At 55.3% G+C, this 27,974-nt stretch overlaps 1 protein-coding gene across 2 annotated transcripts; it reads right to left on the bottom strand.

Moving 5' to 3' along the window:
• On the bottom strand, positions 1-27,647 carry Nectin2 (nectin cell adhesion molecule 2). 2 transcript variants are annotated; one of them, XM_003464567.5, is made up of 9 exons: positions 27,120-27,647; positions 17,237-17,602; positions 14,813-15,109; positions 13,266-13,383; positions 12,772-12,920; positions 6,380-6,536; positions 2,004-2,073; positions 1,798-1,884; positions 1-1,227 (listed from the first exon to the last, which is right to left on the bottom strand). In XM_003464567.5, the coding sequence occupies exons 1-9, from the start codon at positions 27,205-27,207 to the stop codon at positions 955-957; spliced, it is 1,605 nt and encodes a 534-aa protein (XP_003464615.1). In that variant the 5' UTR covers positions 27,208-27,647; the 3' UTR covers positions 1-954. The 2 variants fall into 2 exon arrangements, with proteins under 2 accessions (XP_003464615.1, XP_003464616.1); XM_003464568.5 differs by lacking the exons at positions 1-1,227; positions 1,798-1,884; positions 2,004-2,073; positions 6,380-6,536 and adding an exon at positions 8,408-9,151 and having other exon boundaries at positions 27,120-27,618.
• Positions 27,648-27,974: the final 327 nt, after the last annotated feature.

The following is a 27,974-nucleotide window of genomic DNA, read 5'->3' as shown; positions in this document are numbered from 1 at the left end:
TCAAAGTATAAACTCATTTTGTAGGAAAGTCTAGGTTACAAAACAATATCATAGACCCCAATCGCAACCCAGGTAACCCGCCTTTTTTTTTTTTTTTTTTTTTTTCCCAGAGGAGGATGTTAGGTCTCATCCAAGTGGGCAGAGAGCAAAGGATTCAGTAGTCTTCAGTGTAACAACCAGCATCAGGGATATGGCTCAGTGGCACAGTGCCTGCTTGGCAAGCATGAGGTCCTGAGTTTGATTCCCAGTACCCTCCCCCAAAAAAGTAACAGCCAATTCTTCACCCACAGCTAGGTGACCAAGGCACACGCGTGAAGTTTTCCTTTGAGCACTGGGCTGGAGCTCATGCTCTGTACATAGGAATTGGGGTAGTGGGGCTCAGGGAAGGGCTTGGGCCCTGAGACTCCTGCCTGCAGGAGGGGGGAGATGGGAAAGCTCAGCCTAAGGCTAGGAATCCCTTTCCCTCCATCTGTGGGGAGCAGATTGGGGAGGAGACCAAGAGGCTCTGCTGCCTGGAGGGCTCAAGTCTGAGCAGCAGAAAACCCTTGAATGCCTGTGCTTTGCAGAGCTGCTGGGACTGACTGCCTAAGGACAAATCAGAGGTCTGGAGTCTTTGGGATTTCTGGAGGAGTGGAGATGTGGGCCAGTCAGAAGTGAGTGCTATCTATAGTCTAAGGTCACGGTTTGAGAAAGGAGTCTTTGTGGTCAGCGGTTGTGTAGAAATATCTTTCCTACCTCCTGCCTTGTCAGATAAAGTTACCAGGCTTCCACTGTCTTGGCAAGTTTCTTTGGGCCTGAGATCGTGGGTTAGAGGTCTCGATGGAGCCATTAAAGTAGAAGTCACAGATGAATGCCCATGTGTTAACTGGTAGTGGCTTAGCCAGACGACAGAGGGCACCAGGTCCCTAGCAAAAATATAAGGGATCAGAGGTGACAGGTGAGAGGCCAAAGTCCTCACACATACATGGCCCTGGATACAATGAAGCCTTTGCCCTGGTAGGAATCAGAGGGGCTGTCATAGGACAGGGTGTCGTAGATGGGGTTGATCTTGTCCAGATAATTTTCCTCCGTCTCTCCCTCTTCCTCATCTTCTAGATCCAGGGAAACCCCTTCCATGCCGGACGGCTCCAGGGGCATCCCAATGGGGGACCCGAGGCTTGTGGCCCCCAGCAGCAGAGGCCCTGGCCTCTCTTCCAAGGTGGGCAACTCATGGTATCGAGGCATTTCCTGGAGAGGAGGGGGAAACTCAAGCTCATGTCCCGAGTATGACACAGCCCGGACCTGCTCTTGAGCTGGAAGCCCTGACCGGCCCCTCCCCATGCCCAACTTCAGCCTGTCATCCTGAGTCAGTGCTGCACTGGGGACAATCACACAGCTTGGCTCTAACCCAAAGCCCAGATCATGTTCTTTACCCCGTCATTCCTGAGCCTCACTTCTGTCCCTTGATCTCCGCCCAGGTCTTTTATCCATCTCAATCTTGACTCCAGCTATTTAACCTTGAACCTTAAACAGCCCCTTGCACAGCGACATCGCAGCCTGAGTATCCAGATCTCCAATATGACTCTGTTCTCTCCTCCCAGCTCCAGGCTCCAAGCTCGGCTATACTGATCTTCAGGGATCCACCAGCTTTGACTGAATGTCCTTGGACTCTCTGTTCCTGGTCTCCTGCCCTGAATTCTGAACACATCTCAGTATTCTGAGAGCTGACCTTGAGAGCTGACCTTTGTTCTCTGAGGCTTGGCCCCTTCAACCCTGATTCCAGCCCCAGCCCCACTCCCCATTCCTCTGAGCTCCTACCTGCTCAGTACAGGAGACGCCAGCATCGAAATAGGGGGTCTTGAGTGGGCTGTGCTCCGAGGCTCCCAGAGTGAAGAGCTGGGAAGGCTGCAGCAGGAAGGGGAGAGAAGATCAGGACCCCTGCATGGGCCTCTCCTGCGAGCCCCCATTCCCACCGTGGCCTGCGGGTGGTACGGAGCCTAGGTTTGGGCTCAGGAAGGGCTCACCATCTCTGGCTCCTCCAGCTTCGCCTTCACCTTCGGAGTGGGTGGCTGGTAGGAGGGTGGTCCTTCCAGGCTGTGGGGTAGGAGGTATGTGGAACAGAGGCTGAACCCCAAGACTTCCTCCCGCCTTGCCCAGGATTAGGGAGCTGCTGCTCTCTAGGTCTAGCTCTCCCATTCTGTGGCTCCACCTCCAGCTTGGCAAACTCCTTCTCATCCCTCTTCTCCCAGGAAGCACCCCAGATTCTCTAAGCAATCAGGAATCCCTGTCATCCCAGCTCCTCAGACGCTGCTGTTTATAATTGTTTCGTTGCATTACGGAGCTGGCTGTGAGCTCTGTAAGGCAGAGTGAGGCCTTATAGTTGTCCAGACAGAGTGCCCAGAGCCCACTCGAAGAATGCGGAGGGAGCCTGTGAATTCCAAACAGGGAGGAGGGCGTGGTGGTGCACACCTGTAATCCCAGCACTCAGGAGGCTGAGGCAGGAGGATTGTTGCAAGCTCAAGACCAGCCTTGGCTACCAAATGAGCTCAAGGCCAGCCTGAACTGCACAGCCGTACCTTGTTTCAAAAAGACAAAGAAAAAAAAAAAAGAGGGTAGCACTGCATCAGTCCCCCACTGAGGCCACAGTTCCTCATTCTGTACCCTCGGAGATCACTGCTCCCAGGGACATAACTGTGCCTTTACTCAGCCCCCTTGTCCTCTGTATCCCTCCAGGCTGGGTCACGGGCACCATCTGGCCTCTCAGAGTTCCCTAGCCGCCCTCTGCATCCATGGCCACACTGGGCCCATGCTGTTTCCTGCACTTGGGGACCCCGGGGCTTGGAACTGGGCAGATCACACAGGAGACAGCAGCAGCATGCAGGCTGACACCCTCCTGTGCATGGGAATAACTTGGGGAGCTTTTTCTGGGGGGGGCGGGTACTGCGATTAAACCAGAGCCTCCCACGTTAGGCCACGTGTTCTACCACTGAGCTGCTTTTATTTGTATTTTTTTAAAAATGGAGCTAGGATGTTGCCAAGTTGCCTGTGCTGTTGAACTTGCAGTCCTCCTGCCTCGGCCTCCAGAGCAGCTGGGATTGTAGGTGGGAGCCTGCAGCACACACAGACTGATTCACCCGGGGACAGGCCAGGAGGGTGCCCCACTCCTTCCCTCCATGGTGTTATCTGAGAAAGATCTGTCTACATAACAAGCAAACATAAAAATACTCAATGGGTGAATTTTAGCAAGAGATTTCAGCTCTCTGAACGTGTTTCCTCTTATAAAATGGGCCCCGAACTATCTTTCCCATGATATTTACATGGTGTGGGTCCTTCTCTCTTCCCTCCTCTCCTGTCCATTCCATCCTGCCTTTCTTACTGGGGATTGAACCAACAGCCTCTGCACTGAGCTGCATCCCAGCCTTTCCATTTCAAGACAGGGCCTTGATAAATTGCCCAGGTGGGATTTAGTCCCCAGCCCTGGGAGTGCAGGTGTGTGCCGCCACACCTGACTGTCACTTGTGCTCTCTGAAATGTTTGTCTGAAGGCTGTCCATTGTCTCCACTCTTATCCAACCCAGTCCTGCAAACGTTAGCAGGAGTAATTAGACAAGAAAAACAAACACAAGGAGTAAAGTTAGGAAAGGAAGAAGATAAACTTGATCATGATTTGCAGATGACATGATACTTCTCATAGAAGACCCCAAAAACTCCACCAGAAGACTTCCAGATTTAATAAGCAAATTCAGTAATGTAGCTGGTGACAAAATCCACACTCAAAAGTCAATAGTCTTCCTGTACACACATAACAAGCTCACTGAGAGAGAAATCAGGGTACTTATACCTTTTACGATAGCTTTAAAAAAAATGAAATACCTAGGAACCAATCTAACAAAGGATATAAAAGCTCTACATTGAAAACTATGATACTCTGATAAAGGAGATTGAAGAGGATATTAGAAAATGGAGAGATATCCATGCTCTTGTGGAGAAGAGCCAATATAGTGAACATGGCCATACTTCCAAAACTGTTATACAGAGTCAGCGCAATCCCAATCAAAATTCCAACAGCATAGCTCACAGAACTAGAGAAAACAATCCTAAAATTCATCTGGAATGAGAAGAGACCTCGAATAGCAAAGGCAATCCTGGGCAACAAAGAAAGACGGGGGCATCATGATCCCTGACTTGAAATTATGCTATAAAGCTACTGTGATTAAAAAAAAAAAATGTGGTACTGGCAAAAACAAGACAAAACAAAAACACCAAAAAACAGATCTAAAGATCAGTGGAACAGATTAGAAGATATAGCAACAACTCCAGACACACTGTCACCTTATTTCGACAAAGATGCTAAACACATTCATTGGGAAAAAAATAGCCGCTTTAATAAAAGGTGCTGGAAAAAGCGGCTCTACACATGCCTAAGACCCACCTCTTTCACCATGTACTAAGCTAAATATGGAATGCATCAGAAACCTTAATATTAAAATAAAACAAACATGAAATCTGCTAGAAGATAGAGTAGGTAAAACTCTCAAAGACATTAGTGTAGGCAAAGCCTTTATGAACAAAATCTGATGCATAGGAAATATCACAAAGAATCAACAATTGGGATCTCACCCAACTGAAAAGCTTGTGCACAGCAAGAGAAGCCACCAAGTCAGTGAAGAGACAGCCCACAACGTGGGAGCAAATGTTTGGCAGCTATTCCTCAGACAAAAGATTACTATCAGGAACACAGAAAGAACTAAAAAAAAAAAAAAAAAAATCAGTCCTCCCAGATTTAAAGACCCAAATCCAGAAACACCAAAAAAACCAAAAATGGGCATCTGAGGTGAACACACACTTCTCAGATGAAGACGAAGAAATACAAACAGCAAATAAGTATGTGAAAAAAAATGGTCATTCAAGAGATGCAAATTAAAACCACAATGAGATTCCACCTCACCCCAGAAAGAATGGCTACTATCAAGAAATCAACTAATAACAAAAGAGGCTGTGGGGGAAAATGAACCCTTCTCCACTGTTGGTGGGATTGGAGACTGGTGCAAACACTGTGGAAATCAGGGTGGAGATTTCTCAAAAACCTAGCAGTAGAGATCCCATTTACCTTCTGGGTATTTTCCTAGAATAGTTAAAAACATACCACAGTGTTATATGTGCACCCAAGTTTATAGCAGCACAATTTGTGATAGCTAAATCTTGGAAACAACCCAAATGACTATCGACTGAGGAATGGATGAAAAAGATGTGGTATTTTTATACAGTGGAGTACTACTCAGCCATAAAGAAGGATAAACTGGAGACTTTTATAGATAAATGGATGCAACTTGAGCCTATACCCATAAGTGAAATAAATCAGACACACATGTAAACATATCGTCTCACTAGTGTGAGAAGCTGAAAGAAACAACATATGAATATGTATATGCACACATATATTTGTATATAAAAGTAGTTAAGATATACTACTGATTTCTCTGAGTTCATTGGGGAGAAAGATTTGTGCTGGTTCTATTCAAACAACTGAAGGCAGATGTCCTGTGCTCTGAGTGAATGATTTGGGGATGACAGTGTGCAATGTGTGTACCACTGTTGCCCCGACTGATGTGTTTTGAAATTTTGTTTTATGTTTCTTTTTTAAATCTTTCTCAAAATGAATTTGGAAATAAATAAATAAGTAGATAAATGTTTGTCTGATCATTGAGTCCCTAACTTCCAGGACCGGTATTTCTGAATCCTTGTCCTTGACGTCACACTGTAACCGTGTCTCACCAAGTCTACTGCATAAGTGCTCTACGGAGGGCTATGGCTGAAGCCCTCAGGATTCCGTCTCCCTTCTTCTGGTAACGGCACAGATTATAGCTGGGCCGTGAAGACTCCGTTTCCCGCCAGGTATGATGGGCTGCCCTGAGCTACATGGCCTCAAAAAGCCAAATAAACAAAAAACTTTGCAGCTGGGACAACCAGGTGTTCAGGTCCTGGCTGCAGGGGAATTGGAAGCAATGGCCAACTTCTCAGTGTTTCTTTGCAGAGAGCCAACCGCCCCACCATCCCCTCTCCTTCCTCCCCTGGGGGTGCAGGCGTGAAGCCAGGGTGGCCCCGTGGCATCTTCACACACTCGGAGCTCGATGGGAGGGCGGGTGCCATCTTGGCCTGGGAACGAGGCCACCTTGTGGGGAAGGGTGAGCAGCAGGACCAGGAGCCTGGCTTCCGATGGCGTCCCAGGGCAGAGCTGTCACATCTGCCCTTCCCTGGGAGGGAAAAGCACTCCTCCCCGCCCCGTTTCTGCCTAGTTATTCCCACAGCCATCACACATGACTCTCTCCACCCACCCCCGCCAAGGGAGGGTCCCCAGTTCTGCCGCCCTCCCCAGCCACATCTCAGGAGCCACCACTCACTCATCCTCCTCCTCCTCGGCCCCCTGCAGCCTCTGCTCCTTCTGCTGCTGCCGGCAGATGAGGACGCCTGTGACGGCCACCGCGGTAGCAATGACAGTGGCAATGATGCCCCCGATGATGCCCCCGGTGGCGCCCGCACCTGCTGTGTTGGGTCTCTCTGCAAGGACAGGGACAGTGTGAGGAGGTCTTTAGCAGGAAGCTCCTCATTCCCAGCCCCGCCCCTAAGGCACCCCCACCTGTCTACCTCCTCTGCCATTCAACGAATCCTCCAGGAGCACAGCATGCAAGCCTGAGTGGTGAACCGACCATGCCATCTCCGCCCTCGTGGAACTTAGGTTCTGGGGGGCGGGGAGGCCAATAGCAAACACACATATGGGACATCTGACTTGTCAGGTGGGTGTCATTGATGAAGCATAAAAACAGAGTAGGGAGGGAGACAAGCAAGTGCAGACCTCCAAAGATAGACAGGGCTTGCTGCACGGGGACATTTGGTCAGAGACCAAAGGGAGGAGAGGAAGACAGCGGTGAGTGTCACAGACAGAGGGCACAGCTGGTGCAAGGGTCCTGAGGCAGCCTCGTGGGGTTGGCAAGGAACAGCAAGGAACGCTGGGGCTAGGGCAGAGTGAAAAGGCAGGAGATATAGGGAGGGGATGGAGGGTTAGCTAAAAGGTGGAGAACTGGGGGAGGGGTGGAGATTCTGGCCTGAGAAACAGAGCCCCTCATGATGATAGGGCCTGGAGAGTGGCATGCTCACAGCCCCTGCCTCTCCTCTGCAGCAGTTCCCATTTCTGCTTCTCCCAGCTGCCTCTCCCGACGGAGCAGTCACCTGTTTACCTGACAGCTTCTCCACCTGACTGTGTGGCCCTGGGCCAGACTCCTAGTAGGTTTTTGCTGGATGTCTAAGGAGGTCAGCAGGGGCACTTAGGGACCGACTTGCGCACATGGACAAGTCCCCAGCCTCACCTCCCGGCCCGGGATTGGGCCAGGTAGAAGCAGCACAGGGCTGCGAGAGTCCCCAGGTGGCCCCCATATCACCACGCCATCCAGATGAGGACAGGAAGCTCCCAGGAGGTTGTCTGCACCCCACTTCCGCTTTGGGCCCCAGCCGCCTTCCTTTCTCCAGAGGCTTCAGAAGTAGGGGTCACACAGAGCCACGGTGCCCAGTCCTCACGCTGTCATCCCAGATGCCACAGGGCTCTTCCTGTCGTGGTGGCCTCAGCACAGGGCTGGCACTGCTAGATCCATCGTGTTCCCAGCTCGGCTGGTTCCGCTCTACTCGGAGTCTGTGTAAGTCAGGCTAGCTGGAGAGATACAGGGATTTGGCCCCTGGCGCTGCTTAAGTCCCTGGGACTCTGGGGTCCATCACAGGAAAGTCCCCGGGCATCTCTGTACTGCAGGCCCTCTCTGCTTGAGGCAGCTCAAAGCCTCCCCCTGCCTTCCCTGTGTTCCAGGAGGCCCTGGAGGCTCAGGACCAGCAGCTTGGGTTGGTCACAGCCAGTTCCTCCCTCTCCCTAAGCCGCCTGCCAGGTCCTCTGTTCCATGGCTGGTTGCAGTGAAGATGTGCCTGAGATCACCCACAATCCCCTGGGGCTTGGAGCAAAGGGGCAAAGGGAGGTTGGGGCCCTGGATGACACATGTTGGGGGGATTCTCCCGGGGTCCCCAGCACCCACGTCTGTCCCACAACCTAAGAACAGAGCGAGGTGAGAAGCCCCCAGTTCCCGAGGTCTTCAGCAACCTAGAGGAGGTCTGGCCTGCACTGTCTCCAGAGATCAGTCTGTGCCCTCCTGGGAAGGCAGGACCCTGCCTGCTGCTGTGTTAGGGGTAGGGACCCTAAGTCAGGGTACCTTGCTTCCCTTGGGGAACCCAGGACTCTGATCTGACCACTGCATCTTGGAGCCAGACACCCCAGTCCTGTAAGCCCGAGCCGTCAACCCCATTCCTGGTGCCAATAACCCAGGGTCCCCATCCCGCCTATTCTTTCCCAGGACCCGGAGGGGCCTCCGATGTATTACAGGACACCTTGAAGCTTTCTTTCAAGGCATTTATTAACTCCTGAGTGCCACAGGGCCTGGGGCAGGCTGGGGCCACAAGCGCGTCCCTGCGGGGTTCTCTCTGGTCCTCGCAGCGGTCTGTCTGAGCTCCCCACTTCCCATGCAGCCCTGGAGGCGGAGAGGTCCAGTGTGTGGCTCCACCTCCCTCAGTCCGAGATCTGAAAATCTCAGGAGGTGACATCCAGCTTGGCAGCCTCTGCAGGGGCCCGGGGCGGGTGGACAGACCCGTCCAACCAGTCTGCGGCCCTCCTGGGCTGCGGCTGGGGCAGGAGGCTGTGTCTCTGTCCCTGTCTCTGAGTCACACGTAGACCGCCCGTCTCGAGATGAGGGAGCCATCCAGGTGCGACTCCATGTCATCCTTGAGCGAGGAGGGCGGAGGCAGCATGAGGCCTTCCTCGGGCTTCTCCTCTTCCTCCTCTTCCTCGTCCTCCTCCTCCTCCTTGCCATCCGGCCTCAAGGGACCAGGTGCTGTCGGCGTCCAGAACACGGGGCCCCCGTTCCCAAACATCTGCGTTTTCCCGTCATTTGATGCCCTATCACCATCACGGCCAGCGCCGCCTCCTCCTCCTGCTCCTCCTCCAGGGCTCTTCCTCCTCCTCCTGCCCCTCAGCAGGAGGAAGGCCACCGACCCCCCAGCCAGGAGGAACAACACCAGCAGCACCCCGCCCACGGCCCCCCACACCAGCGGACCCACGTCTCGGGAAGAGGCCTGGGGGGTGTCTGAGGAGAGAGGAGAGAGAGAGAGACAGAGAGAGACAAGTCAAGAGTACGAATCTGGGGCGAGGCACATAGGACCAGGGGTTAGTGACAGCACGAGGGAGGTGACAGATTGCGAGGAGATAGAGCGGGGGACTCAGCCGCTGAGATCTGCAGGGTCCTCCAACAACCCAGACAGCTACGCTGTAGCTGGAGCTCGGCACAGAGCCTGCCTGGCACACCCGAGCCCCTGGCTCCCATCTCCAGCACCCAAAGACAAAACAAAACAAAACAAAACAAAACAAAACACAAAAAACAGAAAGTGCTGGCTGCCATCTCCACACCCAGGCCATTGCACTTAAGCTGGGGATTGAGGCCAGCTTCTCACCGAGCTACAGCTTTAGTACTTTTGTATTTTGAGTTTGTTCTTGCTAAAAAGTGCCCAGGCTGGACTTCAGGTGGCAACTTCCTGCTTCAGCCTCCCCAACGGCTAGAGTTATACCAAGCCAGCCGGGCTTCAGATGCCTCCGATGGTGGGGAAATATCCTTCAGGTGAGTCCAACAGGACTCCTCCCCTTGGCTACCAGCATCCCCACCCTGGGTGCACTCTGCGGGGCGGGGTTCTCACAGATTTCCGCTGGCAGGGTCCACGCTTGGAGAAGGGCGCGGTCCCCCAAAGTGTAGGGCAGGGCAGGGCAGTGTTTCCCTGCCTCCTCAAGGGCCTCCTGCCCTGATTTCCCCACAGCGGCCGGCCGAGTGGGAGGCGGAGAGGAAGCCAGGGCACGCCAGGAGGGGCAGGCGACCCCAGCACTGCCTGGCGCTTCTTACCGCCCCTCCCCCACCACTGCAAGACAGGCCGATCTGGGGGTTCAACCCTGCACACCTGCACACAGGAGGGGCTGGGGTCCTTGCTCCTGAGGGCCTCTGTTTCTGATCACTGCTTTCTTTCTTATGTATATTGTCTGCAGACAGGGTCCTGCTATGTTGCCCAGGCTGGCCTTGAGCTCCTGAACTCTAGTGATCCTCCTGCCTCAGCCTTGCCCAGCAGCTGGGATTAGAAATTCAGACCAGGATTTAGCTCTCTGCCCCTGGGCCACCCCTCCAGCCCTACAGAGCTGGCAAGATCTATCTGGTGACTTTCACACAGCATTGAAATTAAAAAAAAAAAAAAAAAGAGGGCAGAAAGTTTTGGCTGGAATGGGGGCGGACATAAACCATGTTCTGTAGGATCAAGAGCAATTCTGTAAGAGTGAAGAAGTAACCCATGATGTGGGAGAAAATGTCTGCCAGCTGCATCTTAGACAAAGGATTACTATCAGAGACACATAAGGAACTCAAACAAATCAGCCCTCCTAGATTTACAACCCCAATCCAAAAATAGGTATCTGAGATAAACACACACTTCTCAGGTAGAGAAATACAAACAGCAAATAAATACGTGAAAAAATGTCCAACATCACTGGTCATTCGAGACATGCAAATTAAAACAGATTTCTGGGGTGAGATTCCACCTCACCTCAGAAAGAACAGCTGCCATCAAGAAATCATGCAATAACACATGCTGGACAGGTTGTGGGGGAAAAAAACACTTCTCCACTGTCCGTGGGGTGCAGACTGGTGCAACCACTGTGGAAATCAGTGTGGAGATTCCTTAAAAACTAGGACTAGAGGTCCCATTTAACCCAGCTATTCCCCTTCTGGGTATCTGCCCAAAAGAATGAAAAGCATCATACCACAGTGATATATATGCACCCATGTTTATAGCAGCACAATTTGTAATAGCCAGATCTTGGAAACAACCTAAATGCCCATCAACTGAGGAATGGGTAAAAAAGATGCGGTACTTTTATACAGTGGAGTACTACTCAGCTATAAAGAAGGATAAACTGGAGACTTTTATAGGTAAATGGATGCAGCTTGAGAACATACTCATAAGTGAAATAAATCAGATACATGTGTAAACATCGTATTGTCTTAGTAGTATGAGAAACTCAAAAAATATATGTATAAAAAATAGTTAAGATAGTTATACTACTCATTTCTGTAAGTTCATCAAAGAGAAAGATTGGTGCTGGTATTGTTTGGACAACTGAACACAGATGTCTTGTGCTCTGGGTGAGTGATTTGGGGATAGCAATGTGCAATGTGTGGCCACTGTTGCCCCTGATTGATGTGTTTTGAAATTTCTCTTTGAAATAAAACGGATTTTTAAAGTAGAGTATTTCTGTATAGAAACGCCCAGATTGTTTTGCTAAGTAATATGCTTAATATGCTATTACTAAGCAGATACTATTCTCACAGCATCTACACCAGATTAGATCTGGGAAGTCACCTGGAGATGACAGTGTCTACAGGAGGGGCTGTGTGGAGGTCTACACAAATACCATCCTGGAAAAGGGCTGGTCCCCATGTGGGGAGTGCACACCTGTAATCCTAGCACTCGAGAGGCTGAGGCAGGAGTGGCATAGTGAGTTCAAGACCGCTCTAAACTGCAAATTAGACCCTCCCATGAAAGAAAAACAAAGGAAGAGTCCACCCACACAGATACGGAAGGCCACTGTCTGTCTTCACCTGCACGCTGGGCTGAGTTGGGAAACAGGTTTCTTAGTAGGAATTCGGGTCAGCAGCACCTGCAGTCACCCTGCCAGGCCTGCTGCTGCTTGGGACCCGAGATCTGCGTCTGTTCAAGGGCCCAGGGGCCCAGCATACTGAGGCGCCCTGAAGAGACAGGTGGTGGGCCTGTGCAGGCCCTGGTGTGAGCCCCAGATCACGCTTTAGTGACAGTGTGTGCCTCTGTGTTGCAGGTGCCTAGGTCTGAGGAGCAGCGTCCTGAGACCTGTGTCCTGGTGTGGCTGGGTCTCCAGCCCATGGCTGGCTGCTGGGGCCACCACTCGGGGTGCCCGTGCTCCCACGTGGGCATGCAGGGGGTGTGCAGGTTGCCCTCGGAGCCTACACTGAGAATGGCTCTTTCTAGGTCTGTGTGGCTCTCCTGTGCTCTGCCCAGCGTCTCCCGCTTTGTTCTGTGTGTCCTGGCCGGAGCTGCTCTCCCCTGGGTGTGTGTCTTGGTGACAACAGCCTGTGTGTGTAGGGTTACACTGGGCGAGAGTCTGTCTGGATTCCCACGCTTCTCTGTGACAGGACGCGCAGCCCTGGAGTTTCTGCAGGTCCTGGTGGCTGCAGCTCTGACCCCAGGGCTCATTGTGCCCAGCCTAGGGGCTGTGTGTCACGGGCCGTCAAAGTGCTGCTTCCCAGCAGGGGCCGGGCCCCATGCTTGGGCTGGACCCCGGTTCTATCACGTGCCCAGTTGGTTCCTGCCTGTTCTCCCCGCTCCGTGACTTGGGGCTCACCTGGGTTTCTGAGTGGAGTGCAGGGAGCTGGAGGGTCCTGTCTCTCAGGCCCCGTGACTCTGGGCAGGTCATTTAGTGTCCTGAGATTCTCCCTGCGTGCCCAGCACGGGCCTTGATCCCCTTATCCTGCCCTGAGTGCCAGAGTCCAGGGCCAGCCTGGGGCCACTCGAGCACTGGCACCATGCTCCTCTGGGTCAGTGAGGTGGTCACAGTCCCTCCGTCCCCAGCACAGCCCCAGACCAGGGAGGACAACTGCGAGAAGGTGGGGTTCTGCACACTCGGCCCCAACCGACTTACCTCGGACCAAGATGACCTGCTCGGCACGGCCGGTGCCCACGGCATTGGTGACTGTGCAGATGAAGGTGGTGTTGACCAGTCGGTCCACTGAGTAGACAAACAGCTGGGGGCCCTTGACCACTGCGGAGGCTGGGAAGATGCCTGAAGGCCTGGGTGTGGGTGAAGAGAGGTCAGCCGGGTCCACAGGGGAAAGAGGCCAGTCCGATGCCATATGCTTGCAGCCGAATGCCAGGGCCTGGACTCACCCTGGAGACCCTGGATGCCAGCCCACCTCTTCAGGCCCAGGGTCCAGGCCCAGCCTCCTCCCTCAGATCTGGGGGTCCAGGCCTGGCCCCCTCCCTCAGACCAGGGGTCCTAGCCCAAGTCCCTTCTCCCCCAGGCCCAGCAAAGAGTTTGAGCCTTGAAACCTCCATTCCTGCATTCCTCCTTCCTGAGGCCCAGGACCCTTGGCCCCAGCCCTTCCCTCAGACCTGGCCCTGGTCCCCCGCACTCACGTGCTCCAGTCGTAGCCTGTGGGCTCTGGGTTACTGCGGACATCACAGTTCAGGGTGGCCTCGCTACGGCCGAGGTACCAGTTGTCGTCATAGCCAGAGATGGAAACCTCGGGCGGGTCTGGGGGAAACGGACACACAGGCGGCTCAGGGATGGATGATCTCCGAGGGACGGACAGCTCGGCAGCTGGACAGGAATTCTAAAATATGTGGGTGTCCAGAGACACACGGGATGAAACGGTCTGGGGCGCACTGTGTGCTGAGGTGGGTACAGACCCTGTCCAGGAAAGCCGTGTAGACAGCTCCTCTGTATGTCGGTTTCTGCAGTATGGGATGTTGGACCACCACGCTCCTGCTTCAGCCTCCCAGAGCACTGGGATGACAAGCATGTACCACCATGCCTGGCCACTGGCCCACTGTTGGGGCATCATCACTCAGGACAGGCAGTGGTGGTATGTGCACGTGTCTGCAGGTGGAGACCCGTGTTGTTTGTGACATGCACAGAGAAGGGAAAATGGGAAAGAGGGTTTCAAACCAGTGTCTGGGAGGAAATCAGCATGGACCGGGCTCCAGGAGCCAGTGCCCATGTACCGCACCAAGTGAATATGGTCTGAGGGTGCCGGTGTAGACCAAGCTTGGGGCCTCAGCACATCACATGAGGCACAGGATGCCTGACACTGAGCTAGGCCCAGGGTTCCAGGGCACCTCACACCCGCCAGGCTCCCAGTGAAGAGTGCTGGAGGCCAGGTGTGGAGTCCTTGCTAATTGGGAGGCTGAGTCGGGGGGATGGCAAATGCAGAGGCAACCTTATGAGACACGGTCCCAAAATAAAAAAAATTAACAGGGCTGGGGATGTAGCTCACTGGTCCACTGCCCAGTATCCAAAACACCAAACGGTGCTGGGAGTTGGCTCAGGGGTGACAAGAAGGGGTGTTGTCACAGGCAGTCCTGGAGGAGCTGGCCTAGAAGACACCGGGGAGGCCAAAACCAGTACAGCCCAGAGCCTGTAGCGGAGTCCGTACAGACCGGTCCAGGGGCAAAGTGTGAACACAGTACCAGGGTGGGCAGCTGACAAGGACAGTCCAGGAAAGGCAGTGTCGGCTGAGGAAGAGCCTGGCAGGCAGGGTCTGCCACTCTCCTCGGGGGTTAGGAACCCCTGCAGATGTCAAGTTGCCGGCAAGATGTCACTGGATGCAGAATTAGGAAACAATGTTGCCATCTGGGCTCTTTTGTTTTGTTTTTAAGACACCTCCCGATATGTAGCCCAGGTTGGGCTTGAACTCAGGACCTCCTGCCTCAGCCTCCCAGTGAGGGGATTTCAGGTATGCGTCACCATGCCTGCTGCACATTGGCTCTTGTAAGGGGATGTGGGACAGAAGCCCAGTGAAACAAGGATAGATGAAGAGGGGAGGTGTGGAGATGCTGCCCGTGGGAGCCGGTGTATGCAGCACGCAGGGAGGCAGGGCAGAGCTCGGCTCCGGGGAACCGTGCCAACAAGGTGTGGGGGCAGTGGGGGCAGTATGGGTGCCGTGGTCACCTGGAACACTCACAGCGCACGGAGAGGATCACAGGCAGCAGCTCTGGCTCCTGGAAGCTCTCATGATCCACTCTGCAGGTGATTTTGACGCGGTCCGTTTGGCCCAGGGGCACCACAGTGTAGCGGCTGGTGACTGTGACGGTGCCCTGCTGGGGCCCTGGCTCCTGGGTGTCTCTGGCCTGCCCCTCCAGGGCTGAGATCCAGGTGATCTGCGCAGGTGGGCGGCCCCCCGTTGAGACGCAGCGGGCCACCGGGACGGGATCCAAGCTGAGTGTGACCTCCTGGGCTTCTGCACGGTTCTGGGGCCGGGCTGGGGAGAATGGGAGGCGCGTTTCTCCTGCCCTGCAGTCACTCAACAAACCCTTCATGGGGAGCAGGACAGGCAGGCTTTGCTATTTGGGTTCAGACCCCAGCTCTGCTGCTTGGCAACTGTGGGGCTCTGCTCAGTTATTTTGAGACTCTGTACCTCAGCTTCCGCGCATCAGGAGGGACAACAACTGTCCCACCCTGTGTATGACTGCAGTCCCAGCATCCTGGGAGGCTGAGGCAGGAGGATCACTGTGTGTTTAAGACCAGCCTGGGCTACACAGCAAGATCCCATCTCAAATAAAACAAAGCAAAACAAAACAAAACAAAGCCCCCACCCCATGGGACTGTTACAGGCATCGAAGAAGCCAACCTGTCTGGGCTCAGGCCCGGGTCTGGCACTCTCTGTGCTCCCCATTCTGCCACTGTCCCCTCCATCCACAGGATGAGGACCCAACATGGCCATTTATTTTTGTCTCCTTCATGCAACCCCTTTGGGAAACAGAACAATACTCTGAGGAGAGGAGGAAAAGCGGTCTCCACAGAGCGCCAACTCAGACTGACCTCAGCGTCCCTCACCCTGGCTGTCCCCAGCTGCCTCGAGCCTGCCCCCTGCCCCACCCCACTCCGATGCCAGTGTGTGCTCCCACCACCCTGCAGAGCTGCCCCACACCGGCCTCCATCCCCTCTCCCGCCCACCGTGGGGTCCCAATGCCAGCCCAGGCCTCGTTTCCTCCAGGGGACATCCCTGGGCATCTGGGCATCTGGGTGAAGAGGCTGCTTTCCCTCGGTCCCCATAGTGCCTGGCACCCGGCAGCTGTTTGTATCTTTAATTTTTGGTTTCTCACACAACATCACACTATTCGGTTCAGGCTGGCCTCAAAGTCACAGTGATCTTTCTGCCTCAGCCTCCCTGAGGGTCCCTGAGCCCAGGCTGTCCCCACCCACCAGCCACCGTCCATCCCCGGAAGGCACTGGGCTGGTGCCCACTTCCCGGCTCCTGTCTCTACCTCACCCTCTGCCCATGTCCAGGACGCTCAGAGCCTCCCCTGGCATCCCAGGTTCACCAGCCCCACATCCGTCCATTTCTCTCAGCTGCTGCCTGCCTGCTCCAGGGTTTCCCAGCTTCCACCTCCCGTTTCTCAATCCCTCAGGCCGACTCATCTCCCCCTCACTGCCTAGGAACCTGCTATTCTCAGGACAAAACCCAGTCTTCACTCAGACCACGAGGTGGTCCATGATCATCCATGAATCTACTCTATTTCCTCCGCCCTACCCAAGCATCTGTACCCACCCTTCCTTCCTTCTTTACTTCCTTCCAGATGTGTTCCGCCACAGGGCCTTTGCATGCACCCTTCCCACTGCCTGGATCTCTTTTCACTTACATACCCATAGGGCTCCACTCCCTCCATTTAGTTTTTATTTAAGAATCACCAATTCTCCATAGCTAGGACTGCAACCTGCCCCCCTCAACTTTGGCAGAGCCTAGAACTGCCTGATTTATACTCTGTTTTTTAAAAAACATTTATTTATTTATTTAATTTTGTATTGGAGACTGAGCTCAGGACCTTTTCACTAAGCTACACCCCACGATACCCTTTTCCTTTTGGTTTTTTTTTGAAAAGGAAGATTGAACTCACGACCTTGCACTTGCCAGGCAGGCACTTACGCCTCTGAGCTAAATCCCCCACCTATCTTTCTTCTGTATTTTAAGACAGGGTCTCACTAAATTGCCCAGGATGACCTCAAACTTGGGAGTCACCCGCCTCAGCCTCTCAGGAGTGGTGGGATAACAGGCCAGCGGAACCATGCCCGGTTTCGTGTTTACAGTATCTGTGTCCTCAGGTCTGGTGCCTCCCGACTAGAGCATGAGCTCCAGGAGAGCAGGGAGCTCTGTCTAAGTGCATCACCCTGAAAACCCAGGAAAGCACCTAGGGAAAAACGTGCTGACTGTGCATCGCTGCCAGCTGTACCCTCAGCACCCAGAGATGCGCCTGGCACACAGTAGGTGCTTAACGAACACCTGCTGACTGACTGAGTGATGTCACAGGGAGAGCCAGCCTTGCTGCCGGGACTGGAGGGGGAGAGGTGCATGGGGAGGGGTGCTCTTGAGAAGCGCCTCACTGCTTACCGATGACTCGGAGCAGGGTCACCCCCGAGCGGGTGCCCTTGGGGAAGGTGGCGAACTCGCAGGTGTAGTTGCCCTCGTCCTCCAGGCGCAGGTCTCGGATGGCCAGCGTGGCATCGTACAGGTTGGCCTTGGCCCCCTGGCCGGCTCTGACGAAGGCCAGCCGCTCCTGGCTGGCCTGCTGGTTGGGGAAGTGGGTGCCGAAGTTGGGGTGGAAGGCGGCCACTGACACTCCGTTCAGGCGGTGCCAGGTCACCTGCGTGACGTTCACGTCCTGGGTGTGTGGCAGCAGGTGACACGGCAGCTCCGCGGTGTGACCCAGCTGGCCCCGCACCTCGGGGACCACTTGGACCTGCATATCCTGGGCTCCTGAGGGGAGAGGAAGGTGAGGCTGGGGGATGGAGGCCTCTGGGCCAGGTGGGACAGTGGGGGGATCTGGGCCAAGGACCGGGACACATCCTCACAGCGGCATCTGAAGCCAGGAGAGCCAGCTGGAGGCCCATTTGGGGGACAATCAGGGAGAACAGAGAGGCAGAGTCCAGGGTCCCCCATGAGCAACATCACCCCTCTATGGCGAGTCCCACATTCTGCTGTGACCCCAGCTACGTGAACACGGCTCAGTCCCCAAGAGCACTGTGATAGCCGAGGGCTCCTGGCCGTCTTTCTGTTGTTGTTTGGTTTTTGGGAGTCGGGTGGTTTAGAGATAGTGCCTTGCTACGTAGACCAGGCTGGCTGTGAACTCATTATATACAGCCCAGGCTGGGCTCAAACTCACAAAAGATTCTCCTGTCTCAGCCATCCAAGGGCTGGGATCACAGGCACGCAGCACCACAGCTGGCTCTGTGTTTTTGAGACTGTCCCTGTGTTACCCAGGCTGGTCCTGAGCTCCTGGGCTCAAGAGGTCTTCTTGCTGGGGACTTAGCTCAGCAGCATATCCGCCTGCCTGGCAATGGCAAGGTTGTGAGTTTGATCCCTGGTACAGAGAGAGAGAGAGAGAGAGAGAGAGAGAGAGAGAGAGAGAGATCTTCCTGGCTCAGCCTCCCAAGTAGCTGGGACTAAAGGCACAGGCTACTGTGCCCAATTTCCTTTAATTTGTTTAACCCGATCACAGAACTCAGGGACCTGGCTTTACTGGCTTATGCTAGAGGATATTATAAAGAATACAGATGAAGACACCCACAGGGCTAGGTGTGGGGGAAGGAGCGGGGCTTCCTGCTCTGGGTGGTGGCCCTAATCTCCGGGGACTCCTTGTATGCAGCTATTGGGACAAAGGCTGCTTCTCATCCCTTCTCTTCTCCTTCAGCCCTAGAGATCCAGAGAGCCTCTGCCTGGAGCTGCACCCCTAGCTCCTTCTGTATTTTTTATTTCAAAGCAGGGTCTCACTCACTATATTGCTAAATTCCCCAGACTGGACTCAAATCTAACTAATTTCCTGCTTCTGCCTCCCAGGGAGCTGGAATTCCAGACAAGCACCATCAGCACCCCAGCTCCTTTGGGGGTTATCTGGCCCCTTTTGGGTCCCTTCAGAGGCACACTTCTCTGTCCAGGGACACCAACCCTCAGCCCCTGCCCGCCTCAGAGGTTCTGCCCCTACCCTAATCTTCCCTTGGTCTCCCTCCCACCCACCCTGAGGATCCCTGAGGGTTAGATCACTAGGTTACTGAATTCCTGCAATTTCAGCACTAAGGAAGGTCACATTTGAACCCAGCCTGAGCTATTTACCAATTTACTGAGACTCTGTTTTTTAAAAAAAAAAAAAAAGGTCTGGGGTGTAGCTCAGTGCAGAAGTCTGGGGCTCTTCCCCAATACTGGGAGTGGTGGTGGTGCGGGAGACACTCTTTGCTATTGCTTGGAAGAGTTGAAGGATTTTAGGACTTGCATGCCAGGAATTATTTCATAAAGTCATAACAAGATTACATGTTATTACGGAATTACTGGTAATATTCTTAGGCATGGAAAATTAAGTTGTGGTTATGCAGAATACCTCCTGCTGGAGCACAGACAGCTGAAGCCCACGACTGCAATACACACCAACACTTCCACAAGAACAAAACCCTCACCACCCCGATCATTTAACACATTCAACATGATGGCTTTTGGTCTCCTTCCGGAGTCGTGCATTCCCCACCAGTCAGTTTTAGGGCACTTTTAGTGTCCCCGTAAGAGATCTCACTCCCAGAGCCGGGCGTGGTGGTGCACTCCTGTAATGCCAGCCCTTGGGAGGCTGAGGCAGGAGGATCCTTGCAAATTCAAAACCAGCCTGGGCTACAAAGTGAGCTCAAGGCCAGTCCAAACTGCATAGTGAGACCCTGTCTCAAAGACAAAAAAAAAGAGAAAGAAATCTCACCCTCGTTAAGAGGTCACTTGGGGTCCACCTCTGTCTCTGTAGATCCTGCCTTCTCATGTCACTTAGTATCTATCACCTATGACCTTCAGCAACTGGCTCCTCCATTTTATGTCACAGGTCTTTCTCTTTACTCTTCTTTGAGATACAGTCTGGCTATAGATAGTTCATCCTGGCTTTGACCTCACTATGTAGCCCAGGCTGGCCTTGAACTCTTGGAGATTCCCCCTGTCTCAGCCTCCTGGGCACTGAGATTACAGGCGTGTGCCCCCACACCCAGCTTTCCTTTCTCTTCTTCGCTTCCCTTCCCTTCCTTCCTGCAGCACTGGGCGGGGAACACCAGGCCTCGGGGTGTCAGGTAAGTGTTGCACACTGAGCTGTCTCCCCAGAGACTGCCTCACTTCTTACAAAAACCAGAACAAGGAAGACTTTCCGGACCGAGTAAGACAGTATGGCACAATGACCATGGGCACAGACTTGGTGGTTTTGAATCCTGGCTTTGGATTCTGGGCTGTGTGACCTTACAAGTCACGCACCCTCCCTGTGCCTCAGTTTCCCAGCTGTAAAATGGGGATAATAATAGGGCTCTATGTCCTTGGGGTTGTTAGGAGGGCTCAGGAATATTTGCAGAGCACTAATGGGGCCCCAGGAAGCTGGAGATCAGAGCTTGTTAAACACACACCACTAGGTTGCTGTAATTTAAAGTGGCCCTTGATGCTCGGCCCTGAGTCGTGAGTTCCTGCAGGGCCCAGGCCGCCACCCCATCTCCAGGGACAGCTGCTGCCTAGCCAACAGCAGAAGCATGCACAATCCTGGCTCCTGGCACAAAGAAAGCTGGGGGACACCAACAGGTGGCCCTGGTGAGGGTCCCAGGCAGAAGGAGTCTCATGGACAGGGACCAACCCCGGAGCACTGGGGCGGAAGCCATGACTGAAGAGCTCCAGGTGACACACACACAGCAAGTCACATACGCATCACATGACAGCCACCTTGGGAAATGGGGACTCCCCCTCTGCAGTGGAAGAAGTTGGGTGTGGAGCATCATGAGTGACAGGTGGATGAGGGCTCCCCTGGCTCCATCCCTTCCCAGCCGAGTGACCTGCTTCTCAACCACAGCTTCCTCCATGTGCACGGGCCCCGACCATCCCCGTCCTGCGCTCTTTGCAGGACCCGGAATGGTGGCTCAAGCCTGAGGGGTCACAGCTGGCTCTTCATGCACTTGCTGGGGCACAAGGGGGTTCCATTTATTGATCTTTTTAGTACTGAGGACTGAACCCAGGGCCTTCACACTGAGCTACATTCCCAGCCCTTTTTTATTTTCAGACAGGGTCTTCCTAAGTTCCTAAGTCACCCAGGCTGGGTTTGAACTTGCGATTCTCCTGCCTCAGCTTCCTAGAGTGCTGGGGTTACAGATATGTGCCACCAGCCCCAGTGGCACAAAAACCAAATAACAGAACTCAGGATATGGGGCTCCTGGGACTCAGTCAGGTAGGCTGAGGAGGGGCCTCCCTCCTATACTGAGGCTCCTTTGGGGCTCTCTTGAGACCCCTCAGGTGCTGGGACCTGTCACCTTAGGCTGCCTCAAGGGAAGGCCACTTGAGAAAAGCCACCTTGGGCCTGAGTCAGCACGGCAGAGACAACAAAGCAGCATTGGGTGAAGGAGATCAGTGTCTTGGGGGTGCAGGGGAGGCAAGGGGGCGCTATAGATGGCTCTTCAGATGGAGAGGAGTTTAGTTCAGCCAAGGAGGTGTGAGGGCAGGGGTGAGCTGGACAGAATGGACTGCAGACAAGGAGGCCTGCAAAGATGTGGCCAGAAATCACACAGAGCCACTCTTAACTTCCTGGGGCAAATCCCTTAAGCAGATCTGTCGCTTGGGGTGGGTCATCTTGTCTTTCCTGTCCCAGCCATCTGCATGCTTTGTCCTCCTCGGACACCGCATCCCAGGGCAGGGATCCCTGTCCACAGCTTCTTGCAGTTTCGAAGGCAGACGCTCGGTGTGTGTGGACCGAATGAAAGCTGTTCTAGGTCCCATTGGCTGTAACCTCCCTGTTATGGGTTGTGTCCAGATGTCCCTGGACACAAGCCACATGCGGCCACAGGTGGGGCTTTTTCAGAAGCGGCTGGGTCTAGAGTGTGTGATGCTGGGGTTAAGAGTGTGAGGCTACACCCGCCCTAGGTGGGCGGCCTGCACGAGATGGAAGGGGGCGTGTGCGCTCTCACCTGCCCGCCTGCCAGGGACTGTTTCCGCTCTGTGATGCCCCTCTGCCTCACGCCCTGCCGGGGAGTCAGCTAAGCATGGACCTAAGCCTCTACTCAATGGGAGCCAAATAAACCTTCCTCCTTTCCGTCTGGGTGTTGGGAATTTTGTCTCAGCCACCAGAAAAGAAAGACTTCACCCGATGCCCCCTTCTGGGTCTCCAGCTCTGAATGAATGAACAGGACAGTTCCAGCCAGGTGAAGGGGGGTGGGGGGAGGCCACTTTTAAGGCGTTTTTGTCTCAGGAAGAGTAGGGGGGGTCAAAAGCTTGGAGTAATCCTGACTGTTCTTCTCTTCCCACGGTGCAAATCCATTAAGAAACACTATCTGCAAAATACCACCGTGGGACCATGTGGGATTCCTCTCTGGGGCCACTCTGCTCTAGGAAGATGGCAGTGGGATGTCTCCACAGTGTAGCTATGGCACAGCCCGTCCCTCTGCTCTTCCCTGATGCAGCTCTCTCCCAATCAGGACAAAGCGTGACTTCCTGATGGCCCACATAAGCTGTTTGCCTTTGTCTACCTTATTCCTTACCTCGTCTCCCCCCAGGCTTGCCTCCCCACCACTGATTAAATACTGTGCAAGTCCTGCCTCAGGGCCTTTGCACTTGCTGCTCATACTCCTGCTCCAGTCTTGGCTGTTTCTCCCTTCCCTCCCTCCAGGCCTATTGCTCACTGACGCATTCCCTGACCACCATATGGACAGTAACAAGGACCCTGGATCTTGTTCTCTTTTTCCCCACGGCACTGACCACCATCTGTTGTCTAGAATCCTGTTTATCTCCCCCACTAACACATCAGACCTATGGGCAGAGATAGAAATCCACTGTGTCTGGCTCCACCAGAGCCCGGCCAAGGCTGCACACTGTCAGAGCTTCACAGATAGGTACAACGAGCAAATGAGAGGGGACCTGGAATCCTGGCATGCTAGGTGGCACGGGCTGAGACCGAGTCTTTGTCCTGAGGGCACTGGGTAGCCATGGAAAGTTATAGTTAGGAGAGAGGGAGTATCCAGCTGGGGTGCGGGCAGGTCAGCTGGCCAGGGGAATGCAGCCGGGTGCCTCTTCCTGACCTTGGCAGGGACAAGGCCAGCACCGCGCCAGGAGACAGTGGCTATGACAACTCTGGCTGCCCTCCGCTTCCCTGCACAAGTCAGACTGGCGACAGTGTTACAGAGGTGTCAGCTAGGTCCCCAACCACATTTCCTGCCCCTGTGGGCGGGCCTGCAGGCTTCCACCATGGCAGAGGGGAAGGCTGCAAGGCCGGGGAGAACTTCAGCAGCCAGGGACAGAGAGGAGGAGGGCCTGAGTGGGGGGACAGGGATTTGTGGAGCCGCGGGGCAGTGGGCTGGAATCTGGGGCCTGGACCCCTGGCTCTGAGGGGGGCGGCTGATCCGGGCCAGGATTCTGGCCTGGCTGGCTCCTTGGGCCCTGCCTGGGCCCCCCACCCCCCGGCCTGTACAGCCGTGGCAGGGCGTGGCGAGACTCTTGAGGAGGCCCTTAAAGCCCTGCGTGCCGTGCCCGGAGCGCAGGCCTCAGCTGCTGCCTCAGCCATCTGGTTAATTAATTAATTGCATTAATCACAGCATCCACCCCCGCAGCGGAACTCCGAAGCCAGTGTTGGGGTGAACGGCAGCAGCCAGGATGACCATGGGCCTGGATTTCTCTGCCTGCCTCTGGGCCTTCACCACGCATGGCCACAAGCCGTCCCTTCAAGTCCACCCTGTCCCCCCAGAGCGGGGCTCAGTCCCACTCCCCCAGCCATGAGTGACTCTCGCAGATCTCCAGCACCGGCTCTTCCCGGCTGGGGGGCAGACCCCGCCCACATCCTGCGGAGGGGGTTAACACCTCAGCACTGGGGTCTCTGGCCGGGCTTGGCCTCGTCTTGGTGTCTGCGGGAGTCCCTGGCCTGTGCTGGTTTTCAGGGGCCAGGGCTCGGCTTCAGCCTCTCTGCCTCTCTCTGTTCAAACAGCTCTATCACGCTGTACTCCCTACACCAGGAGACCCACCCCATGGGACAGCTGTGCGCCTTTTAGTGCGGCCACAGGGCTGTCCCCGAAATCCGTTCTGGAACCTTCTCATAACCACAGACACACCATGCCCCCAATGGTTCTCTTATTTTCTGTCTCCCCTTGGGCCTCTTCTCTTACCTTCCCCTCCATTTATTCCCTTTCCTCATCAGCGTACTGAAGATTGAACCCAGGGCCTTCACACTGAACTACACACCCAGCCGGAAAGTTTTTCTGATTTTTTTATTTTGAGAGAAGGTTTCCCTAAGTCGTTCAGGGTGAGCTGGAACTTGCACGTGAGATCCTCCTGCCTCAGCCTCTCAGAGTGCCAGGGTCACAGGCGTGCACCACCACACCAGGCTTCCATTTTCTCCTGTCCTCTCGTCCGGGGCTGGGTCTCCTGTCTCCAGCATCTGCCTCTGGCTGTGATTTCCAGGGACTCTGGTCTCTCAGTGTCTCTGGGCTGCATCTCTCAGGGCGTCTCTGTGTCTGACCAGGGGTCTGCCTGCCCTCTGTCTCTCCACATCCCTGACACACTTTCTCGATGCCTGGTCCACCTCGCTGGGTCCCTTCTTCCCCTCCCCCTCCTGCCCCATTTCTCAGCATTGCTGGGACATTAAAAATGTAACAGCGTCCTAGGCAGGGGCGGGGGAGCTGGCCACAGCGAACAGCTCCTACCATGTCTGCTGCTCCCTGTCGCTTCACATGCTGCTGGCCTTGTGGCTCCCTGCATCCTGATCTCCAGGGGTCAATGCACCCCATCTTCTCTAGGCCTGGGTCTCTGCTCCCTGTGCACCACCAAGTCCCTCTGTCTCCCGGGCTGTCCCTCCCTCACTCTGGTCTCTCCCTGCCTCCCTCCCCCAGTCTCATCCCTCCCCAGTGTCTTTCCACCCACTCCCTGTGGCTGGGTATCACTCTTGTCCCTGGGTCTGGTCCTGCCCTCTCCCCTGGTTGGCTTCTGTCCCCATCGCTGTGGCTCTGTCCTCTCCGTGGATCCTGTCCCCGCAGTTCTCCTGCTCAGTCTCCTTCCCTAACGAGAAGAGACAGCTCAGCCTGCGCTCCCCTCCTCCCCTTCCCTGCCAGGGCTGTGTGGGGCTGCAGAGCTGGCAGGGAGGAGCAGAGAACTTGGGAGGAAGCAGGGGTGGGCTGTCTGGGGGTGCAGATGGGGCAACTGCATTCCCAGGGGTCACAGAGGGGGACAGGACCGAGGGGCAGGGAAAGCAGAGAGAGATGGGGAGATGGAGGAGAAGGAGGAGCCAGAGGAGGACAGAGAGAGGGTAAGAAAGGAAGAGAGGAAGAGGAGAGAGCGAAGGTTTTTGAGACTGTAGCAAGCAGAGGCAGAAGGATAAGGTTGGTGGGAAGGGAAAGCCCCTTCCCAGTGTCCCCAAGCATCATGGGACCTCTGAACCCTCCCAGGGGTCCCTCAGGGAAGGGACTCTGTCACCTCAGCTTTATAAAGGAGGAAATGGAGGCTCAGAGGCACGTGTGGGCACACCCGGCCAAGGGTTCCAAAGAGCTGGCATCCAGAGGGCAGGCCTTGGAATCCGGCTGCCCAGGGATGGCCATGGGACCCTGTAAAAGTTGTTTGTCCGGGGCTGGGGATTTAGTTCAGTGGCATAAGCACCTGCCTTGCAAGCAGGCAGTTGTGAGTTCAATCCCCGGTACCGATAAAAAAAAAAGTTGTTTGTCCTTCCTAAGCCTCTGTTTCCTTGTCCTCAGCATGGAAACAGGAAGAGGAACTCTTTCCTGTGGCTATCAGAAACTTTCTGTGAGCCTCGGCGCCAGGTCAAGTCATGGCTTGAGGTCTGGGGTTCACCCCAGGTAGTTCTGATCTCATCTGTCCTTCGCTGACACAAGGGAGTCAGGGAATAGAAGAGGCAGGCGATGGTGTGGGGCTGAGGTGGAATAAAAACTCAGACACACTAGGGGAGCTTGAGGTCAGAGACGGGTGCCTCCTTGGCCATACCCTTGGGAAACTCCAGCATCCTCGAGTTTCTAGCTGTGAACACTCTGTCACCTGCAAGGGCGGTACCTGCTCATTCACCTGTGTCCTCTCAGCCTCTCCCTCCTCTCGGGCCGCGGCCCTACCCCAGAGGAGGGGGGAGCAGAGAAGGTGTTCGGATTGGCTCAGCAGCTCCACCCCCATAGCGGCTCTGAGGACAAAGGCAGGACAAGAGGAAAGATAAGGTCCCCGAAACTGGGAGTCCGGAACCAGGAACAGGAGAGCTCCTGGCCTGTCCGCCTGCCCCACCCGTTGGGCAAAGGCGATACCTGGGAAACTTCCAGGGCCTGACTGCTCACCAAGACAAGGAGGCAGCTCCAGTCTCCAGCCACCCCCGGCCTTGGACCCACCCAGACTCTGCACAGTGGCCAGCCCTTGATTGTATCTGGAGGCCAAAGGAAGCCCCTTCCTGTCTGTAAGAGCGTCAGGCTCTTAAAAGAGATTTCTCCACCCGGTTCAATCTGAAGCCCACCAGGCGGAGCCTCCAGCCCCCAGCCCACTAGGAACCCAGGAGTTGGAGGGCCCAGTGCACAATCCAATCTAGAACTCACAAATTGAACCCCCTTCTGTCCCCAAATCTACCTCAACTCCAGTTAGTAACACCCTTTAGCTTTTATCTAGCCGGGATTCTGGACAGTACAAGGACCCTACTAGGCCCTCATCTTTTTGGAGTTAGTGGTCTCAAGACTGCAAACTCCCGACCAGGGCTGGTCCAGGCTCAGGCCGCCTCCTTCCAGATCGCCCCAGCTCTCATCCTCAGTCGCCCAGGACCCCAAAATCCAAGCTCTCCGCCCTTTTCTACACTTCGACGGCTGGCCCTTGCCCTTAGTTTTTCCCGGGTCCAGACTCTCAACCCTGGCAAAAAGGAAACACGGGGTCCGGGGTCTCCTTCGCCATCATCACGACCCTCCCCCTGGGGGAGGCACATTCTCCACATTCCTGGGGCCGGCAGCAAGCCAGGAACGGGTCCAGTACCACGGATCGGCGGGGCGAGAATGGGGGCGGGAGGCCTCATCAGACCTCAGATTTAACTCCTTGGGCTCGAGGATCCAAGCCCCCTCCTAAGTCCAGAGCAGGATGGGCGGGTGGGGTACAGGGTGTGACCCGGGAGGGACGCCGAGAGCAGGGGTCGGGCAATCGGAGGATGGGTTGCGTCTGTGTATAAGCCGATAGGCCCAACCCTGCAAGGGGGCTCGAGAGAGGCCTCGGGGCCCGGGGAGCTGGACGCGGGGAGAGAAGGGTGCTGCCGAGGGTTGGGAGGGTCTCAGTCTCCTACCTGTTTCTCGTAGCTGCAGTAGCAGCAGTGACAACAGCGGCAGCGTCGGGGACAGTCTCGAAGGCGGGAGGGCTGCGGCCCGGGCCATGGGGGGCCCGGGAGGGGGCTGGGCCCGGGCGGGGGCTTGCGAGCCAACCCGCTCTAGCAGATCAGCTGAGCAGGCGAGCAGGTGCTTGGGGGGTGCGGCTCTGGGTCAGTTTCCGCCGGTTACCGCTCTCCCTGCAAGGCTCTCCGGGCTCAGCTTTCCTCACCAGGTTCTCGGGATCCGCGCCCCGGGCCCCTCACCGAGCTCTGGCCTCTCGGACTGGCTGACGTCACTGAACCTATCCCCTACCCTCCCCCTTCGGAGCCGATCTGGGGCTGCGGCCACACCCTCTCCCGGAGTTCGGCCACGCCCCCTCCTTTCTCCAGGGATCTGGTCCCGCCAGCCCGAGGATTTTATACCCGCACCTCCTCAAGATCGCGCCCAGGATCGTTCCTTTTCTAGATTCTATCTCCGCCCTTGTCTGCTGTTAGTTAGCATTTAGCCACGCCCCCGCTCCCGGGGCCTCCCCGAGCGACCCGGCCCCCGCCTGCTGGCCGCTCTACAAAGGTTCGGCCACGCCTCCTTGGGAACTTCCGGCCGTCCCCGCCCCGGTGAAGCCACGCCCCCAGAACCGGCCCCGCCCACCAACCTATCCAGTAGCCTGTCCACTCTCCCCAGGAACTTAGTCCCGCCCAGCTTAGGCCCTGCCCACAGTCCTGATCCCGCCCCCTTTGCATAGCTGGGCCACTCTCGTCACACTTGCGTGAGGCTTGCGGGCTCTCATAGGCCCGCCCCTTTGTAACCCCGCCCACACACCGAGGCCCCGCCCC

This window comes from Cavia porcellus, unplaced genomic scaffold (assembly GCF_034190915.1).
Source record: "Cavia porcellus strain 051 isolate PalLab524CR breed Dunkin Hartley unplaced genomic scaffold, mCavPor4.1 scaffold_7, whole genome shotgun sequence".
In the NCBI taxonomy this organism is placed as follows: domain Eukaryota; kingdom Metazoa; phylum Chordata; class Mammalia; order Rodentia; family Caviidae; genus Cavia; species Cavia porcellus.
Note: the sequence above shows the minus strand (reverse complement) of the source record. Positions and strands in the feature narration are given on the sequence as shown.